Source organism: Pelecanus crispus, chromosome 5 (assembly GCF_030463565.1).
Source record: "Pelecanus crispus isolate bPelCri1 chromosome 5, bPelCri1.pri, whole genome shotgun sequence".
Taxonomy (NCBI): domain Eukaryota; kingdom Metazoa; phylum Chordata; class Aves; order Pelecaniformes; family Pelecanidae; genus Pelecanus; species Pelecanus crispus.
Window position 1 is genome coordinate 72,465,135 of NC_134647.1, and position 17,899 is coordinate 72,483,033.

Sequence of the window (17,899 nt, forward strand, 5' to 3'; positions counted from 1 at the left end):
GTGGGAAAGCGGGGAGCCCTGAGACTAATCCTCTCATGGAGCGATGCCCTGCAAAGCTCTGGAGAGGACCGTGTTGGCAGCCCAGTGTCGAGGATGCTCCAAGCCTGCGGCCAAGGGCAGCAGGGAGCCAGGCCCCTGCAGAAACGAAGGCGAGAGACTGTGGAGGAACAGAGCAGCTGAAAAGCAGCAGGGATCTCCCAGACTGTCTAGAAAAGAGACAGAAAGGTCAGGAGACTCCCTGGGGGCTTGGGGAAGAGCTGGATCCGCTGTGGCTGAGCAACAAAGCCGGAGGGGCGGGACAGCCGGCACCAGGAGAAGCAGGAGGAGGGATGCGGGATGGAGGACACAAGGAACAAAGGGGAAGAGAGAGCCCACCAGGCCTGGGAAGTAGTGGCTCTGTGAGCTACCCTGCTCCTGAGCCTATCCCGGATCTCAGCAGCGAGCACAGTCCTGCTCCTCCCTGGAGCAGCTGACACCACACGCCGCCTGGCAGGGTGGCCCCATGACAATGCCACTGCTGTCCCCGCGCCCCGGGGAACAGGGGCTGCACCAGGCTCGCACACACTGGGCAGCCTTTCAGGCCAGCTGTCCACCCCATCCTGGCCACTGCCCCCACGGCTACGGACAGGGAGAGTGCTCTGCTGTGGCAAATCATGCCTCCAAGGAGAAGGATGGAGAGCAAGTGCCGGTGACACTGCAAGGGAGCCACCAGCGTGGCAGGACCAAACGGGGCCAGAAACTGCACGGCAGGGTCAGCACGGGAGCAGAGAGGAAACTCTGCTGTCAGCCATGCTTCTCAGGAAAGCTCACTTTGAAAGCTCAACAGAAAGCTCAGGCTTTTAATACAACTGAAGAACAGCGCTGCAGGGCCAGGCTCCTGCACACAGGTGGGGAATCACAACCAAGGGACTTCTGAGACTCAAGGGAAACGGAAAGGAGGAAGGCAGCAAGTCCAACATTTCAGAACTGCAAGTCACCCTCTCCTACCTTCTCATTTTCTGTACCAGTCCTGCTACAAGGGTTTGGGCTGGCCCACAGCCTTTGCCGGCTACAAGGAAAAGCTACTTGTTGTGATCTGAACGCTAGCAAATGAGGCAACCCCTCCTTGCACCCGGCAATACATCAAAATCCTGACAGGTCCCTTTGCGCACCGGGACTTCCAGTCTCCAGATGCAACCCCCTTGTCATCACGGAGGACCGGAGACCGCGCTGGCTGCCCCTGCCCTGAAGCCAGTGGGAGGAGCAGGGCTCACAACTGCAGCGGCAGCAGCATCCGCACCGCTGCAGAGGGTCGGAGCCTGCATGATGCGCAGCGATGCACAGGGATGCACAGCGGCAGCAGCTCAGCCCAGCCTTCAAGGAAACCCTCCTCTTCGGGGGAAGGTTGCTAAGCAGCCAGGAGGGGATGTGGCCACGGGAACCAGAGGAGATGTACTTTCCCTTCTGTGGGCATTGGTCCCGAGGGCTGACAGCAGCTCGGACAACGCGGCCAAGCAGACGAGCTCAGAGTCCCACGGCGCAGCCCTGCAGGACCTGCCCTAGTCCCGGCTCCCAGCTCTGCTGCGCCAGGGGCAGCCATGGCCGCAAACAAAGGATGAGTCCTCGGCTGGCACGAGCTGTTGCGGCCAGGAGGAGGGAGAAGACTGACAAGTCTGGTTTTATTATCCCTGCATCAAATCAGCTCCTTGGCTGGACCAGCAGCACAAGGCAGAGGAGGGTCTCTGTAGTCCCCCTGGCCAGAGCCAGGCAGCTGCTCCCTGGTCGGGCACTGCAGGGTCTGACACGAGGAACCAGAAGGGAGCATCCTCCTCTGCTTGAGAGGAGGAGGGTGGAGATGGGCTGCAGCAGCCCAAGACTACATGGTGCCCACAAATCAACCATGGTGCAAAGCCTTCCAGGACCAACCATGTGAAACCAGGAGCTGCTGTCTGCTTTTAACATCTCCCACTTCCAAACCCTGTCATCACCACGTCCAGGGCTGATGGTAGCTAGAAAAAGGCCTGAGGTTTTTCCTCCCCACCCCGTTCCCCCGTTGATGCCCAGAAGCACCAGCCTGCAGCGCATGGGAGAGGCTGCCCTTACCTCTGGGCATCGGGCTGGGAAATGGCATTGACAACAGCCTCCACCGCTGTGTCGAAGAGCTCTGGGTCCTGCAGAGAGGCGAAAGCTGCCTGGATCAGGTTCTCGCAGTCCATCAGCGGGATCTCCAGCTGCACCCAGCTGGAGAAGCACTTCAACACCTTCTGCTTGATGAAACCCGGGGAGTCCTGCTGCTGCAGCAGCTGCTCCAGCAAAGGGAAGACTGAGCCGCACTCCTGTGCTAGGACGCTGCGCACCTGGCCCTTGCGGTACTGCGGCAGGCGGCTGGTCTGGAACTCCTCAGGCAGCACCGTCAGCAGCTCCAGCAGTGCCAGGCACCGCGCTCGCCCGTCCACGTTGGAGTCCTCCGCCTGGAACATGCGTACCATGTCTGCCACGGCACAGGGCCAAGCCTCCGGCATCATGCTGAGGGCCAGGGAGGCCAGCGCCACGCACAGCCGGGTCAGCACGATCTTGGAGCCGCTGGCGAAGCGGGTGATGTGGGTGAAGAGCTGTGACTTGAGGCTCTCATACTGGTCGGCCGGGATGTCATTCCAGTAACGGGAGATTTTAATGTGGAGAGCGCTGGCACCAAAGTACTGGATCTCGGGCACCTTGTCCATGTTGAGAAGCAGCCAGCTGAAGTGCCACGCCTGGGGGGAGACCTGCGCCTGCATCAGCCATTTCTGAGCCAAGTTCTTGTTCTCGATGTTTGGGTCATAATACAGCTGATGGAGAGCCTGGAAGAGAGAGGGAAGCATCCTAGAGCAGCCGAGGAGCACAGCCACGGCAGGTCCCGCCAGGGAAAGGCTCACCGGCACGGAGCCCAGCGCCTGGGCTGCCTGCCAGCTGCTGCCCTGCAAAGCCAGCCCCCCTCCCCGCGTCAGCCTGCCTTAGCTGGCCTCCCTCCTTGGGCTGTCGGCAAAGTGAGAGAGGACCTGCAAAGCATTCTTCCCCTCCTCCTCTCATGCAGCACTCTGGAAATTTCTTTTCCTTAGTCATCTCCCATCCTCGCCTTCCCTCATGCCAAACCTGCCTGCTGATGCACTGTCACTGGGGTGGGCGCAGGACCTGTCTGCAGCGCGAGGGCTGTAAGGGACACGGCACGCTGGCACTCCTGCCTTCCACCTGCACCCGCTCTCAGAGAGGTGCTGTGGATGCACCGGCTGCCAAAAAGCATGTGTGGCCCAAAGCTTGTGTCCAGGAGCCCAAGGAATGCAAGAGCTGCTGCAGATATCTCCGTCTATCAGGTTGTACAGAGCCTTGGAAACCCACAGTCACTAAGCTCAGGGATTAATCCCTCCACAGAGTCCCTTTGAAGTATTCCCAAACCTGCCCAGTTACAGCTGGGCCAGGAGAGCTGGCATCTAACCCTGCCTCTGCCACCACCTCCCGGGACAGCCCAGGACTGCTCACTCCATCTCCCCGTGCGGAGAAGGAGAACATCACTTACCTGCTCCGACAGCTTTGGGAGATCTAGTTACTGCTTTGCAGAGCTCAGATCCACATGAGCAGCCTCACGCAGGCTGCAAGGCTTTATTTGCACAGGAATGTTATATAGATATTAAGGGCAACATTAATTAGTTACTTATTCTGAGTGGGTGCAACTGGTAACCAGCGATGCCCTCACACATAGAGGGGGACAGAACTACCCTTTGCCCGAACTCCATCTTCCAGCAGTGAGGTTTTCTGCCTGGCACAGTGCATTTCATTTCAGATCACTGACTGCATATGCCAGGAGCAAGGAGAAGCAATGGCATTTGTCAGGCTATCAGGCACCCGTCGCACCCCACCAGCAAATTGGAGGATGATTCCAGCAGGTGCAGAGGATTTTTTGTGTCCCCATCCTGACTCCAGGTCTCAAATATCCTCCTCCTCCCCCTAGAAAGCTCTATGAAATTCTTGTGTGGCTCTTGTACCCAGGAGAGGATTTAAACCCTATTTTTAAGCATGCAGAGCTGGCAGCCTGGGGCACAGAAACAAGCTTCCCAAGCAAGTGCTTATGCCTCCCGCTGCTTCCCAGCACAAGACCAAAGAGCAGGACGAAATGGCAGGAACCTTAGAGAGATGGCATTGCCTGGACCATCATTTGAAACGCCTCTGTTCAAGACTTTGTGGCGGGGGGAAATGAGGACAACCTCTTTGTGAGAAAGAAAGAGGTTATGAAGTATTTCATAGGAGACAGAGCCAGCCGACACGGGCTGCAGAGGGACAGGCATCTGTTCCACTAAAAGACGTATCCTGACACAGAAAAGGTTAACCCTAGATAAGCAGGACACGGGGAGAGAGAAATTTGTACCAACAGAGTGGCCAAGGGGAGCCCACGAGTTATCAGCAGCTACCTGAAACCTTGCTCTGTTCTCGGTTATCTCAGACTCTTGCCTGAAGCATCACTCAGCTGCTGGGGCACAGGTAAGCACTGTCATCCCCTCCTGTCAAAGCAACAATTTACTTCACTATGAAGCAGTAGGTGCAGATGTGCTAAAAGCTCAACCACTCCTGGGGGCAGGAATCTGGCTCCTACCTCTGCTCTTTCGCTGAAGACCCAGTCATCCTGCAGCAGGACTGGAGCTCCCAGCTATCTCCTCCAGTACCTGCTCAGTCTCTTATTTGCTCTCATCAGAGCTTGCTGCTTATTTTCTTTCCAAAATAAATCTCACTTGAGATTCCCAGAGTCAGTGACATCCCACTCTTCTCCTTCCCCACTCGCTGGGCACCCTGACAAGGTGCAAAGGCTGGCAAGCAGTCCCCTCCGCCTGCTCCCCAGCCCGCGACCCCTCCCCACCTCCTCCCAGCCTCTCCGTTTACACTCCCACGCACTCCCTAATTAATTGATTTCTTCTATTTTGAATAGTCTTCCTGCTAACACTTAGATAATTGTAGGGGGAAAAAAATCCCTATGCATCATATATTAAGAGGCACAAGCTGTGTACATGTCCCAGGAGCCCTAACCTCTAATCCAGTACAAGATTTGTAAAGCACGGACCACACCATGTGTGGAGGACGGACCTGGCCTCCAGTGCCGGGTTTCCAACCCACAAGCTCCCCAGCCGCTCCCCTACCCTGGCTTCAGGGCTGCTGCTTCACGGTCTCACGGTGGGGAGCTATACGGGAAAGCGTGGCACCGTGCACACTCCGGGCACACCAAAGCGAGCCCCCGGAGCGATGAGCGTGCAGGGTGAGCCTTACACAGCGCTGCGGGCGACGGGGAACGTCGCAGGGCAGCGGAGCGGGGGCTGGCGTACACAGCCTGCCCGCGGGGAAGCAGCTGCGGGCTCATCCTCCCGCCTGGCTGAGGCTGCTGGCGAAGGCCTGATCCTGCCACTGCCTCCAAGCAAGCAGACCCCGGTGCTTTCGTGGGATCACCTGACTGAAGGGAGAGCAGCGAGCCAGCAGGCAGAGCCCGGCACGAGGCTGTGGCGTGAGCATCCTGCAAGCAGCCCCTGCGCGAGCACCCTGCGTGCAGCCCTGGCAGCAGACTCCGGCGCTGTCTAAGCCAAAAAAAACTGCCGCTGCATTGTACCGATGGCAAAGAGGGTGCATTATCGTAGACGCTCCCCTCAATGCTCATGCCAGGGAGATGTCACTACCACTGCATTAGAGGAACAGTGAGCAATCAGGTCATGAGACCCCTCCCCAGGCAGGGTCAGCTTTCCAGCCACGCAGATGGCTTTCCTGCCGCCACCACCCCAGCACCTCACCTGCACCCCTCATGCTCCGTCCGCCCTACAGCGGTGCCCACTGTCACCAGTGAGCTCTCCGGAGAGGCATCCATCGCCCAGCAACACCACCCCAGAGCCCCGCTCCTCCCACAGGGAGCCTCTGGGGAGGTTTCCAGTGGAGGCCCCCACGGACGTACGCTGGAGCCTCTGCTGCTCAGCACCTTGGGGAGAGAGGGTGAGCGGTGAGATGACAAGGTCTACCAAACACACTAAGTTATTCAGAGGATGGAAACAAAGCTGATGCTGAAGAGTCACGCTGCAAGCTGTAGGAAGTCAGAAGAATATTCTGGAAAAACGTGGCTGCTGGCTTTCTTACCCCCTTTCCCCAAGCACCCTGCCCAGGAGGGGACCGGCCGTGGCAGCTCCTGGCCAGAGCAGGGCTGTTCCTGCCTGCATGCAAGATGCCAGGTAGAGAGAGGCAAGGCAGCACGTGCCCCGGGGCTGCTGACAGTGCACCCCCTCTAGTGCTCTACACAACACGGGAGAGCTTTCCAGAGGACCTCCAAGGATGGGCATCAATACTGGAACCATCCTAGCCCAGCTCAAAGCAGCAGACGAAACCCCTGAGAGAAGACGAGGCTCTTTCCCTAGCCTACCACGCACATCAGCTGAGTACCATCCTCTGCTGAGAGCATGGGACAGGAGCCTGCAAGGCACCGTGCCCTGCAGAAGGGTACTTCAACACCCGGTGTGCTCCTCCCCAGCAAGGAAAGGCACCGTCCTCATCCCAGAACCGGCACCAGCTGCTGTTGGACTTTGACAACACCATGCCAGCCAGCACTCTCAGGCCCATGAGGAAGCACTGGAGATGATGATGAGAACTCCTTAGCGCCAGGAGGGAGAAGCAGAAGGCATGAAATCGGACAGTGACATCTAACAGGGAGGCTTTGTGCATTCTGATTTGAACGGGTGGCTGCCACCAGACCTGCCTCCTCCGCAATTAGACCTGTAACGTGAGAGCTGGTAAACAGCCCGGCTGTCAGCTATGCCCTTTGGCCAGGGAAGGAGCTCTCTCCAACATCAGCTCTGCTTGGTTGAAAATAATTCAAGCTTGTTATGATGGCTCTTCCCTGCCCTAAAAAGCTGTGGCCAAAGTCTCAGTTAGGCTCTAGATACTGGAGTGGTATCAGTGGCTCAAGAGAGCCAGAAGGAAGCTGCCTTGGGGCAGGGGAGGTTGCCCAAAACGCATGGGTCAGAGGTCCCACGCTGGTCACTTTGGACAGTGGGAGGGGGACCAGTCCAAGGAGAGTTATTGCCAAGCAAAGGCACCTGATCTTAGCTTGCAGCCTGGTATCATGAGGGAAAAGGAGCTGCTACGAGCCCAGCATCCCTCAGCCCTCAGAGCTTCTACAGAGAGCCCAGAGCCAGCAGGCTGTCTCCCCAACTGCACTCTGTAAATCCATTAACACAGGGTCCCCAGCAGAGTCGTGTTGTGTCCGTGCCATTTGTGGGGTGACAAGAGGTGCCCCAGACGTGCGGCTCCAGCTTCACAGAGCGGTAGTGTGCTGCCTGCCATTCCTGGGGGGCTCCACAGGGAGACGGGTCCCCTCCAGGGGCCAGTCTGCTTGAGCTAATGGAGGTAACAGCGGGTACAGCTCTGAGGTCTGCAACCCGCAGGGAAAACAGCAAGCTGCGAAACATATTCCTGTTCTGCTCCTTGCCCCGTGCCCACAGCCACGGCACGCCGGGGGCAGCAGAACCCCCCGGGACGTCTCCCGCTATGGTCTCTCGCTGTCCTTTCTAGCTGAATGCACTCGCACCGCCAGCGCTCCAGGCCTGCGACAGCACAACCATCACCACGGCTCTGCCAAGCAAAGGGAACGTCATCCTCCCCCTGTCCTCCCCCTGTCCTCCCCCTGCCACGGCGGGGCAGGCTGAGCAGCCAGCAGCCCCGGGAAGGCGGCAGCCTGCCGAAGCGCTGAGGATAGCAAACGGATGCAAAATAAGGCCATGCACGTGCTGCCAAGTGTGCTGCTCTTGCTGAAGGCACCCACACTTTGCCAGCAGTCCCAAAGAACAGGGATTTTTTTCCCCACTCCTAATAAGAGTTGCTTAATAAGAAGTCCTCGGCTGTGCAGAAGGGGCTGAGGCCCAGACACGGCTCAGTAGCCTTGGCATCCCTCCTGCTCCTTCGCTGCCAGCAGCCCTTTGCAGAGAACGGCGTGGTCCCCAGCAGGGATGGGGGCTGTAGGAGACGTGCTCTCAGTGGTGGTGGCTGGGGGCCTGCCTGCACAAGCAAAGCATGAGCAAGACCAGAGAGGAACCCTGGGAGCACAGAGCCCAGGACAAGTTGCAAGGGTGACCCAAACATCTCTGCCCACCATCTCGTGTTTCTGCCCATCACTTCGACAAAGAAGTCTGCAAGTGTTTTGAGAGGAATTCCCACTGGCACCCAGGTGCCGATCTCACCCGTTCCTGCTCTGTAAGATGTCGGAGCTGAGATGAGGCTCCAGCGATGGCCCTTGTAGGGCAAAGCCAAGCCCTGGCAAACACAAGGTGCTGCCCTCTCATCCCATCACCACCACGCCACAGGAAGGAGCAAGGTGTTCAGCCAAGGTTGGCTCTGTGTGGAATCTGCTTTTGCAGTGAAGATCTGCTTAAATGTTAAACAAGGTGACTCTTGCTTCCCTCAATTTTGCAAGAATCTCCCCTCCTGAGGCCCCTAACTTACCATCCCTGGCACGGTTGCCACATCTCCCGTACGTGGGCTGCATCTAAGGAAGAAGTGGCCAAGCTGCTGCCAGCGGTGCACCAGACGGGGGATGCCATTCCCCCATCCTGATGTAGCCATAATTCTCTTGATCAGGTTTCCAAAGACGGGCAATAACCTTTTTCTGAAGAAAGCAGATGCACTTGGGTTTCTCCTCCCCACCCTCCCGGGTGGAAGGCAGCCCCGGCAGCTGCCACATCCCCGAGGCTCGGCATCTCCGAGGAGCGGTGATCAAAGCTACCCCTCTCCTGTCACGGTAGGCTCCGGATGTCAGCTCCATGACACCCCGCCTACCCATCCTGCCGGAGAGACTCTGTGCATTCATCAGGCATCTCCAGAGAGGCACACGGCAATCTGGAAGGCCCAGAGATGCCAGACCGCTAATGTGCTAGGGAAAAGACATCAGTGACTATTACAAACACCCCAGAGGATGAGAGGCAGGCCAAGGGAGGAAAGACCTGGAAGGAATCAGACAAAAAGAGGGCGAGAACAGGCACTTGGGAAATTCACAGAAGAACGGCACTGCCTTCCTTCTTCTTTCAAAAAGGAGGATAGTGTCAGGGCAGATTCAACTGCGCTGAAAGCAGGTAAAGAGGGTCTCTCCTTCTGTCCAACCCCTTAGTGTTAGGTGCTGCCACCCCTGACCCGGGGGGACCGAAACGCAAGGCTCAAGTCCGGCTTGTGCACTGCTCCTCCAAGACAGACACAGCCAGCAGGGACCGAACATCTGCAATCCATCTTCACCAGAGCAGGGTTCATACCGCAGCAGGAGCGTCACCTCCCCAGGGCAGCGTCCCCCCATCACCAGGCTGTCAGTCACACCGGGGACAGCCCCTGGGCACGCAAAAGTGCACACAGGTCAAGATTGCACCATTTAGGCATGGGAAGGCTGAGCATCCTCGCAGCCTGAAGCCTTCGGCCCGCCCAGCCTTCCCTTCCCCCTGACCCCTCCAGCCGCAGCGGCAGAGCCCCGCTCAGCAGCAGGTGCTGGGGAAGCAGAGCCAGCCCAGGGCTGCCAGCCGGCCGGCCAGCAGGTCCACGCAGCATGGCCACGCCAGCCTGCTCTAGCTGCGCCGAAGCCAGAGCAGCATCTAGGTCAGGCTCAGAAGAAAACAAAAAGCAGCTGATCAGCCCTCAGCTGGGACTGGGGGATGCTGACACAGTAACCGTACTGCAACGGCTCAGCACCAGCACAGCCCCACTCCTTCCCTGTGTCACGGGAGAGCTCCGTATGGAAAAACAGAGGAAAAAAAATACGCAGGGAGCAACTTTCAGGCGGCTCCTGAAGCGCAGTACCTGAACCTGACACCTCCTTAGGAACGGAGGCAGCTGCCTGCCTGCTGCCCGTGGGCTTTCAGACCTGCTGGCTGGCAAAGGGTAGCGTGGGCCCAGCCTGCAGCATCCCTACCCTCCCGCCTCCCTGCAACCACTGGTCACAGCTGGAGGGATCTAACCGTCTCTCTCTGGCGCACCTCACGCTGGATAAACACAGCAATGATCCTCTTCAGCTACACAGGCACCCGAGCCCTGCAAAACTGTGGGGGCATTTGCCCAGCCCATCGCATAATAAACAACAGCGGGGTACAGAAGGGTTTTCCAGGGACGCGAATCCTCCACGCAAAAACCATCAGAAGAGCGTGACGGGCACGGTCTGACCAGAGACTTCCCTGGCTACAGCTGCCACACGTGATGACTTCCACTGCGGGTGACCTGGAGAGGCTTCGACCTTCTGACTTACGAGATAACCAGCTCTTTATGCTGTTCCTAACCCCAGCACTTATCACGAACTGACTCAGAGTGGAGTCAAACCCCAACTTTAATCAGTATTCCATGTTATTAATAGAGCCATGCACAAAACCTGGCAGGCAGAAGAGCCCAGGCCAGCAGAAGCATCATTTGTCTGCTGGCACCACCTCTGACAAAGCGGCTCTACCCACCTGCCTCCCACCAGCCCAGCCCCCAGCAAAGCCCACCTTTCCTTTGCTTTGTACCAGAAACACCCCACAGCCCCCCCTGGAAAAGACAGACACAGGAGGGCTCCGAGCTGCTGAACCTCTGAGTTTTTTCTGATCCCACCCCACATTTCTTCCTCTGGGCAGGGACCGTGCTGCTGCCGCCAGCCAGCAGCTCAGAGCCTCACCACGCTCCACAGCCGCATCTTCAGAGGACACCACCGAGATGGCAAAGCCTGCGGGGACCGGGAGAAGCCGGGCGGGCTGGGGGAGGGGAGCCAAAGCATCCTAGAGGGCATCTTTGCCTCCTCTCAGGCGGCAGGAGACTAAATCCAGAGCAGCGCGGTGAGGGAGAGCTGCCTCTCGGCACAGCCCCACCTCGCCCAGCCAGCGCCGGGTGCCCCCCACCCTGGCACTGCCCACCCTTCCTGGGCAAGTGTGCGCTTCATTGTTGGTGCAAACAAAGGAGCGGTTTGTGTCTGCCGAAGAGAAAGGAAGTCGGAGGCAAAATCATCCAGCAGCCCTGGATATATGCAGATTAAGCTGCAGAAGGTTGCATTAATGTAGCATTTTCCAGACATCAGTTAATCCCCCCGGCCATGCTCTGTCTCCATCTCCCTGGCAGAGGTGGGCTGTCACCTGCGGCACAAAGGCAACCGGCGCCCACTTACAAACCTGACATCCCTGACCCGACACCTCCTGCGGGGCCGGGCAAGCCGCTGGGTAGGGCCGGGTGCGAAACACAAGCCGTGTGCCCACCAGCAGGCCCGTGGGCATCGCTTTGGCAAGGAACTTGGTCTATTCTTATCAAGGAAAAATGAGGACGCTGGGATTCCCACTAGCTGTCTGGGGACTGAGCTATGGATCGACAGGCTGTCAGTCTCCGAGCGGCTGTCTGGCTACAGGGTGAGTGGAAGGGAGAAGCGCTCGCTTGTTGTTTGCCCTTCAGGGATGCAGCCTCCGCTGCCCTGCCCCCATCACCTCCAAGATGGCCCAAGGGAAGGGTTTTGCTCCGCTGCCTCCCCCGGCGCTCGCTGGGGTGCCCTGCTCGGTCTCTGTGATGAACCCCAGCTCACACGGAGGATGCTCGGGGCTCTTCCCGGCAGCGGCGTGATGCCGGCAGGCCACGGTTTGCCGTGGCCATTCCCTGGATCCCAGGTTTCGGCAACCACGACTTGGCTCCTCTCGCCCTGCAGCTGCTTAGGAGGACCTCGAGCATCAGCAGGAGCACGGGGGCTGGATCAATCCAGGCTCAGAAAGGCATCACCGGGACACCCGCCCTCCAAAGGCTTTTCCCAGCCGTAATTCCCAACAATTCCCAGCACCTGGCGAGAGCCCGGGTGCCCTCCCTTCCCCGCCCGACGGAGGCACTGATAACGTCGGGGGCAGCCAGGACCGGACCCGCGGGCTCTCCCTGCCCGGCGCTGCAGCACGGCGACCTTCGGAGGCACAACTCCTCCCTTTGCTCCCATTTCTGCCACATCATTTTCCCTCCCCGGGCTGCCCCGGGAGCCGGCGGCTCCACCTCCCGCGCCGCGCACCGGACCCCCCTGGGCAGGGCGGGCCGGGCCGCGGGGATGCCGCCCTGCCGGGGCCCGGCACCGCCGAGCAGGTGCCCCCCCCCGGAGCCGGAGCAGCCCCCGCCACCCCCGCAGCAGCAGCAGCATCCCGCAGCCGCGCCCCCCCCCCCGCCCCGGCCCCGCCATCGCCGCGGGTGGGCTCCGGGCGGCCCGCTCACCTTCTCCACGTTCTCCACGGTGAAGTCGAGGCCCTGCGGCGGCGGCGGCGCCTCCGCCCTCCGCTCCATGGCTGCGGCGGCGCTCAGGAGGCGGCGGCAGTGGCGGCGGGCGGGCGACGGCGGCGGCGCAGGGGCAGCCGCATCGCGGCGGGACCCGCCTCCCCGCCCCGGCGAGGGCGGCGGCACCGGGGCGGCGCGGCGCGGCTCGGCCCGGCTCGGCGGGCAGCGGCGGTCGGGCCGGCAGGCGCCCGAGGGACGCCCCGAGCGGCACCGCCCGCCCCGCTCCGCACCGGCACCGCCTCGCCCCGCTGCCCCGCAGGCGCGGCCGGGCAGCCCGGGACCTGCCGCCGCGCCGCGCCGCACGCCGGGAGCCGTAGTCCCGGCCCACGCGTGCCCCCTGCCGGGCACCGGGCACCGCCGCTGCCCCCCACGCGTGGGGCGGGCAGCGCCGGCGGGGGCCCCGCTCAGCACCGCCGCCCGCTGCCGGCCCACGGGGGGCGGAGGCGCCGGGCACAGACACCCCCCCCGCCCCCCAATCACGGGCACGCCGGGGGTTGGACTCGCAGCCCATCGCTTTATTGCTACAGGAAAAGGCGACTGTACAAAAATAGAGTTTATCCCTCGATTTTTACAAATAATAGAAAAAGGGGGGCTGGGGGCACGGGGCACCGGGGTCGGGGCGCTGCCCAGGGCTTCACAGCAGCGCTGGGGTTAAATTACACCCGGCCCCCGCGGGCCCAAAGTCATAAATAGGAGCTGCCGCTCGAGAACAATAAATAAATAATTTAGAGTAATAAATAGTTTAGTGCCGCAGCACCGCGGGGGCAGCGGGGGGACCCTGCCAACCCCCCGGGAGCCGGGCAGGGGTCCTGGCAGGTGCTCGTGCCCGCCGCCCTGCCGAGCGCCGGGGGCTGCCGCAGCCCGGGTGATGGTCCCCCGCCGGCGCGGTTTGGCCCCGCTGCACCCCTGCCCTCAGGGACGCCCCCTCCCTGCAGGGCAGCTCCGGCCACCGCCAGCCCCAGGGTGCCCGAGGGGACAGGGAGGTTTTTGCCCCCTTTCTGTCCCCCTCTGAAGGTTGGGCGACACTTGGCCCCAGCTCCCCTAAAGCAGGGGCGCGGGAGCACCAGTCCAGGCAGGGTGCAGGCGAGCCGGGCGCTGCTGGTGGACACCGGGCTGGCAGACCCCTGCGAGCAGCGGGGATGCTCCATACCCCGCTCCAGCTCCTCGCCCAGGGCTGAGCCGGGGTGCACCCCGGCAGGACCCTGCATAGCCGGCGGCACCAGCTGCTTGGCACTGAGTGGGAGGGGGCTCGGCCGCCCGCCTCCCATCATGGCTCCATCTCGCCTCTGTCCCTCGTAGCCACGCAAAACCGGGGGCACCCGCCTCTGCCAGACCCTTCCTCCGAGCATCAGTGCTGCTGTGCACCACGAGCCGGGGTCTGCCGGCATGTGTCGAGCCGGGGCCGAGCCGGCAGCCCCCTCCTCAGCCGATGCAGCTGCACTCAGCCGCCGAGAGCTTCTCCACTGTCTGCCACGTGTTCTGCACGTCCATGAAGGAGACGGCCTCGTAGCGGGTGGGCCGGCAGCAGGGGTGGCTGAGGACCCGCTCCTGCGGCCCCGGGGCGATGAGCTGCTGCCGCAGCAGGCTGCCCAGCGTCAGGTCGTAGTTGCTGCGCGCCCGGTGGCAGGACCCGCTGCAGTACTTGAAGAGCACGATCTCGTCCGAGTTGAAGCCCAGGCCCAGGTCGCGCACCTTCACCATCAGGTTGCGGATGTGGCAGTTGCGCCCGCGGGTCCCCCGCGAGGGTTTCCGCGTCCCCTTCTTGGTTTTGCTGGTGCCCGGCGGCGAACGCTCGGCACGCAGCAACAGGTCCTCTGCCAGCTCCGTGGCACCTGGGCCACCCGTCGTCGCGTTGTCCCCTGCACACGGAGGGGACAGCACCGTCAGACGCCATCCTGTGCCCGCCTCCCTCCTCAGGCCCACCGAGCCTGCCTGTCCCCCACCATGCCCTGCAGACCCCTCCTGACCACACGCTGTGTCACTGGCCGGGTGCCCACAGGGCGGTGGGGTGGGTCGGTGCCCAACCAAGAATCTTCTCATCCCCAGGGTTCTGCCACCATCCCCAGCATGAAGCAGAGGACCCCATGCTTTCAGCCCCACCCTCCGCCCGGCCCCGATGTGCAGAGGCAGCCCCGCATGGGCTGGGGCTCCCCACAGTGGCTCCCAACTTGCCCGTGCCCCATGCTTGGGGCCACTGTGCCCAGGCTGGGGGTCCTGCCTCAACACGCACCGTACAGCTGGCTCCAGGCAGCGGTGAGCGGTACCTCCACGCTGTCCTCCACAGCCGGGCTGGTGGTGGCCATGCCCCGCGGCGTGGGGGCTGTGCCCAGTGTCTCATTGCAGTGTGGGTTTCGCAGGGTGCCTGCGGCCAGCCCGGCCAGCAGCGAGAGGATGGCGAGGAGCCCCCATAGCATCCCCTCCTGCGACAAAGCACAGCACGGCAGGGTGAATCCTGGCCAGGGTCCCCACACCAGGGATGAGGCTCCATGAGCTGGGGGGGGATGGGGACGTGTGGTCCTGGCCAGCCAGGCCTGGGCTCACCTTGGGCTGGGGGTGCGTGGTGGGTCCTGCAGGTCTCGGCTCCGGTGGCCCCGCTCGCTGCTCCATGCTGGCTGCAAGTGCAGAGGTGGGGGTCAGCGGGGATAGGGTGGGCATCGAGCTGGCCAGCTGGGAGCTGGCACACCTCTCCCCTGCCCCTGCCAAGCATGCCATCCTGTCCCTCACTCCCCAGCACCCCACAACCCCTCCTGTACCCCATGCATGCCCCCCCCCCCCCCCCCCAGTCCCCTCCCCACACAGCCAGGCACCCTCACCACCCCATGCACCCCTTCCCAGAGATTTGGCAGCTGGGGCAGCCCAGCCTTCTCCCAGCACCTCTTCTCAGGGGGATGCAGCCACCTCCTTGCACGAGTGGCCTGGGATGCCAGGCTGGGCCGTGAGGCAGCGGCTGGGGCTGGGAGCACCGCAGGGGGGGCCCTTTCCCATGGCCCTTCCCTGGGAATGTTTTTCTTGCTTGCGGTGGGAGCCTGACCTTGGAAACTCCAAATCCATTAGCACAGGGGCCCTGGGTTCAGCCACCCCCCGGCCCTGTGCTGGCTCCCCTGCCCGCTGCCTGCAGGGAGCTGGGACACACAGCCCCAGAGCAGCCCGGGCAAGTGGGGCCATGAGGGGCAGGATGGGCAAGCGGGTCCCACGGGGACACGGCAGGGCACGGGGCACCACGCTGGGCTCGCTGTCCTTGTTCACCCCAACGCCACTGCCCAGCACCTGCTGACCCGACACACAGAGAGCGGAATTCGGTCCCTGCCATGCATGGTCCCAGCGGAGCAGCAACCACGGTCTCAGGGGAACGACGTCCCCCGGGAGGTGCAGGGGCAACTCCCAGTCTGCAGCCACACGTTGCACCTCCTTCCCCAGCTCCCCCGGGGTGCAGGGAGGCTCCTGTGCCCCAATGCCCCAAGCCAGGATGCCCCAGAGGTGAGTCCCAAGGGGGCTTGAACCCTCCTTGGCCTGTCTGCTGCATCCCCTGTCTCTAGGGACGGGACTGTCCCCTTGGAGCTTGGTGGCATCCTGCAGCGTGGAGTTCCCCTGTCCCCTCCCTGGCTTTGCGCCGGCACGTCTCGGGTACTTCTGTGGCAAAGCTGGGATGGGACACGCTGAGGAGAGCGCTCCTGGCCAAAAAAATGAAGGGACATGGCTGGGCACCGCTGGGACAAGGAGACAAAATCAGTTCCCCCGGTCCCCCCCAGCATCTCAGGGGATGGTGCCCAAGTCCCGACTGCCGCATCTCATGCCACCCTGCACCGGCCACGCCATGGCAAGGGGCCGTGATGGGCACTGCCAGGCCCATGTGCCTCCCCCGGGGGCCGTGCACCGGGCAGGATGCGTCCCCGGTGCAGGCAGGGCTGGCACCAGGCCCCCCGGCCCCGCCAGCCGCCGCAGCCCGGCCAAGCACGGCCCACGCAGCACGTCGCTCCCGTGGCGGCCCCGTGGCCCTGAGCCAGCCGCTGCCGCCAGGTCATGGTTTTCCCAGGCCGGCACCCCCGGAGGGGCCAGCCGAGGGTCCCCGCGCCCCGCTGGGAGGGGACGGGCCCCCCCCGCCCCGGCCCCAGCATCCCGGCGGGACGGGACGGGACGGGACGAGACGGGGCGGGACGGAGCAGCCGGTGCAGTTCAAGCTTCCCCCGTCCGGCGGCAGCACGGCCCCGGGCTGTGCGGCGGGAGCGCTGCCGGCGGGGCGCCGGGCGAGGGCAGCCTCCCTTCGCCCCCGGAGCGCCGGAGCCGGGGCTACGGACGTGCCCCGCCAGTGCCTCCGCAGACGCGGAGCCCCGTCCCCGGGGGCAGCTCCCCGAGCGCGCAGGACCGCAGCCCACGCTGGCCCCGCACCCCCGCTCGGCCCCTGCTTTCCCCCCGCGCGGGCAGGGCTGAGCCGAGCTCCTGGGCACCCCACGGGGGTGCCAGACCTGCACCCCCCCGCGGCAGACCCCCCAGCTCCCGCATGGGGGGGGGGTCTGGCTGGGGTCTGCCCCTGCCACGGCCGCCAGAGCGCAGCTGGGCCATTAGCAGGCGCAGGAGCCCTTTCCAGGGTCAGGATCGGGCCCACCCGTGTGAGGACCTGCCTGACCCCCCCCGCCGCAAGTGTCCCCCGCCCGGGGGCTGAGCAGCAGCGTGCTGGGGAAATCCCCGTGCCGCTCACCCCGCACCCACCCGTGCGGAGCCCCGGCGAGCGCCCCGCTGCCCACGCAGCGCACAGGGCGCTGGGGAGCGGCTGCCCCGTGGGCTGCACCAGGCCCCCGGGGGAGGCAGCAGCCACTCGCGAAGCGCATCCACGCGGGGCCAGCGGGTGCCCCAGCCCCGGGGTGAGGGTCTCAGCTCATGGAGCGGCCGCTTTCGGAAGGGGGCTATGCTGAGGCCTCGCTCGCCACTGCTCGCCGTGGCAGCGCTGCAGCCGCGGGGGGATGCCCGGAGACCCCCCACGGGCACCTGCGGGCACCGGCGGAGCCGGCGGAGGCCCGGCAACCCACCGCGCTGCCCCTGGCAGGAGGAGTGACGGGGGGGGGGGCGGTGGTCAGAAATCAACTCCACGTGTGACGCGGAGCTGGCACCCGCCCCGCAGAGCCGTGGGAAGCCGGAGTCGGACACGTGGGGCACACGGGCGAGACCAATCTCGGCCCCAGCCCGGGGAAAGCGGGGCCGGGGAGCGCCCGCCCGGGCACCCCCGCCCCGGGGCTCTCCCCCGCCCACCGCCCGGGCAGCCGGGGCGCAGAGCTGCCCGACGTGCCCCAAGGGCCGGGGCGGGAGCCCGGGGAAGAGGCGGCTGCCACCGTCCCCGTGCTCCCGGGCACCCGCAGCGGGGTCCCGCCTCTCCCCGCCCGGGCAGGGAACCCCGGCCCCGCCGCGGCCCCGAGCGCTTCCCGCCGCCGGGCCGGGCTCGGCACCCCGGGAGCCGCCCGGCGGGGACCTGCCCGGGGGGCGGCCCGAGCCCCCTCGCCGCCCCGCGGGTTCTGCCGGGGGGGGCGGGTGGCGAAGCGGCACCCCCCCCTCGTCCCCCCCGCAGCCCCGGTACGAGCCGCCGCCGAGGCCCGGACTCACCGTGCCCGCGGCGGGGACCATCCCCCGGGCCGCCGCCGCCCCGCAT

General features: G+C 63.7%; 2 protein-coding genes across 2 annotated transcripts in view; both read right to left on the minus strand.

Annotated features, from left to right (window-relative positions):
* IPO13 (importin 13) overlaps positions 1-12,270 on the minus strand; it is a 31,722-nt gene extending 19,452 nt beyond the window's left edge. The window contains exons 1-2 of the mRNA XM_075711116.1: positions 12,202-12,270; positions 2,083-2,819 (exon numbers count right to left, since the gene is read on the minus strand). Of these exons, the coding sequence (XP_075567231.1) occupies positions 2,083-2,819; positions 12,202-12,270 (806 nt within the window). The remainder of the gene's footprint in view (positions 1-2,082; positions 2,820-12,201) is intronic.
* A 1,413-nt stretch (positions 12,271-13,683) lies between these two features.
* On the minus strand, positions 13,684-17,899 carry ARTN (artemin). The gene is made up of 4 exons (XM_075711591.1): positions 17,854-17,899; positions 14,803-14,873; positions 14,492-14,681; positions 13,684-14,120 (listed from the first exon to the last, which is right to left on the minus strand). The coding sequence occupies exons 1-4, from the start codon at positions 17,897-17,899 to the stop codon at positions 13,684-13,686; spliced, it is 744 nt and encodes a 247-aa protein (XP_075567706.1).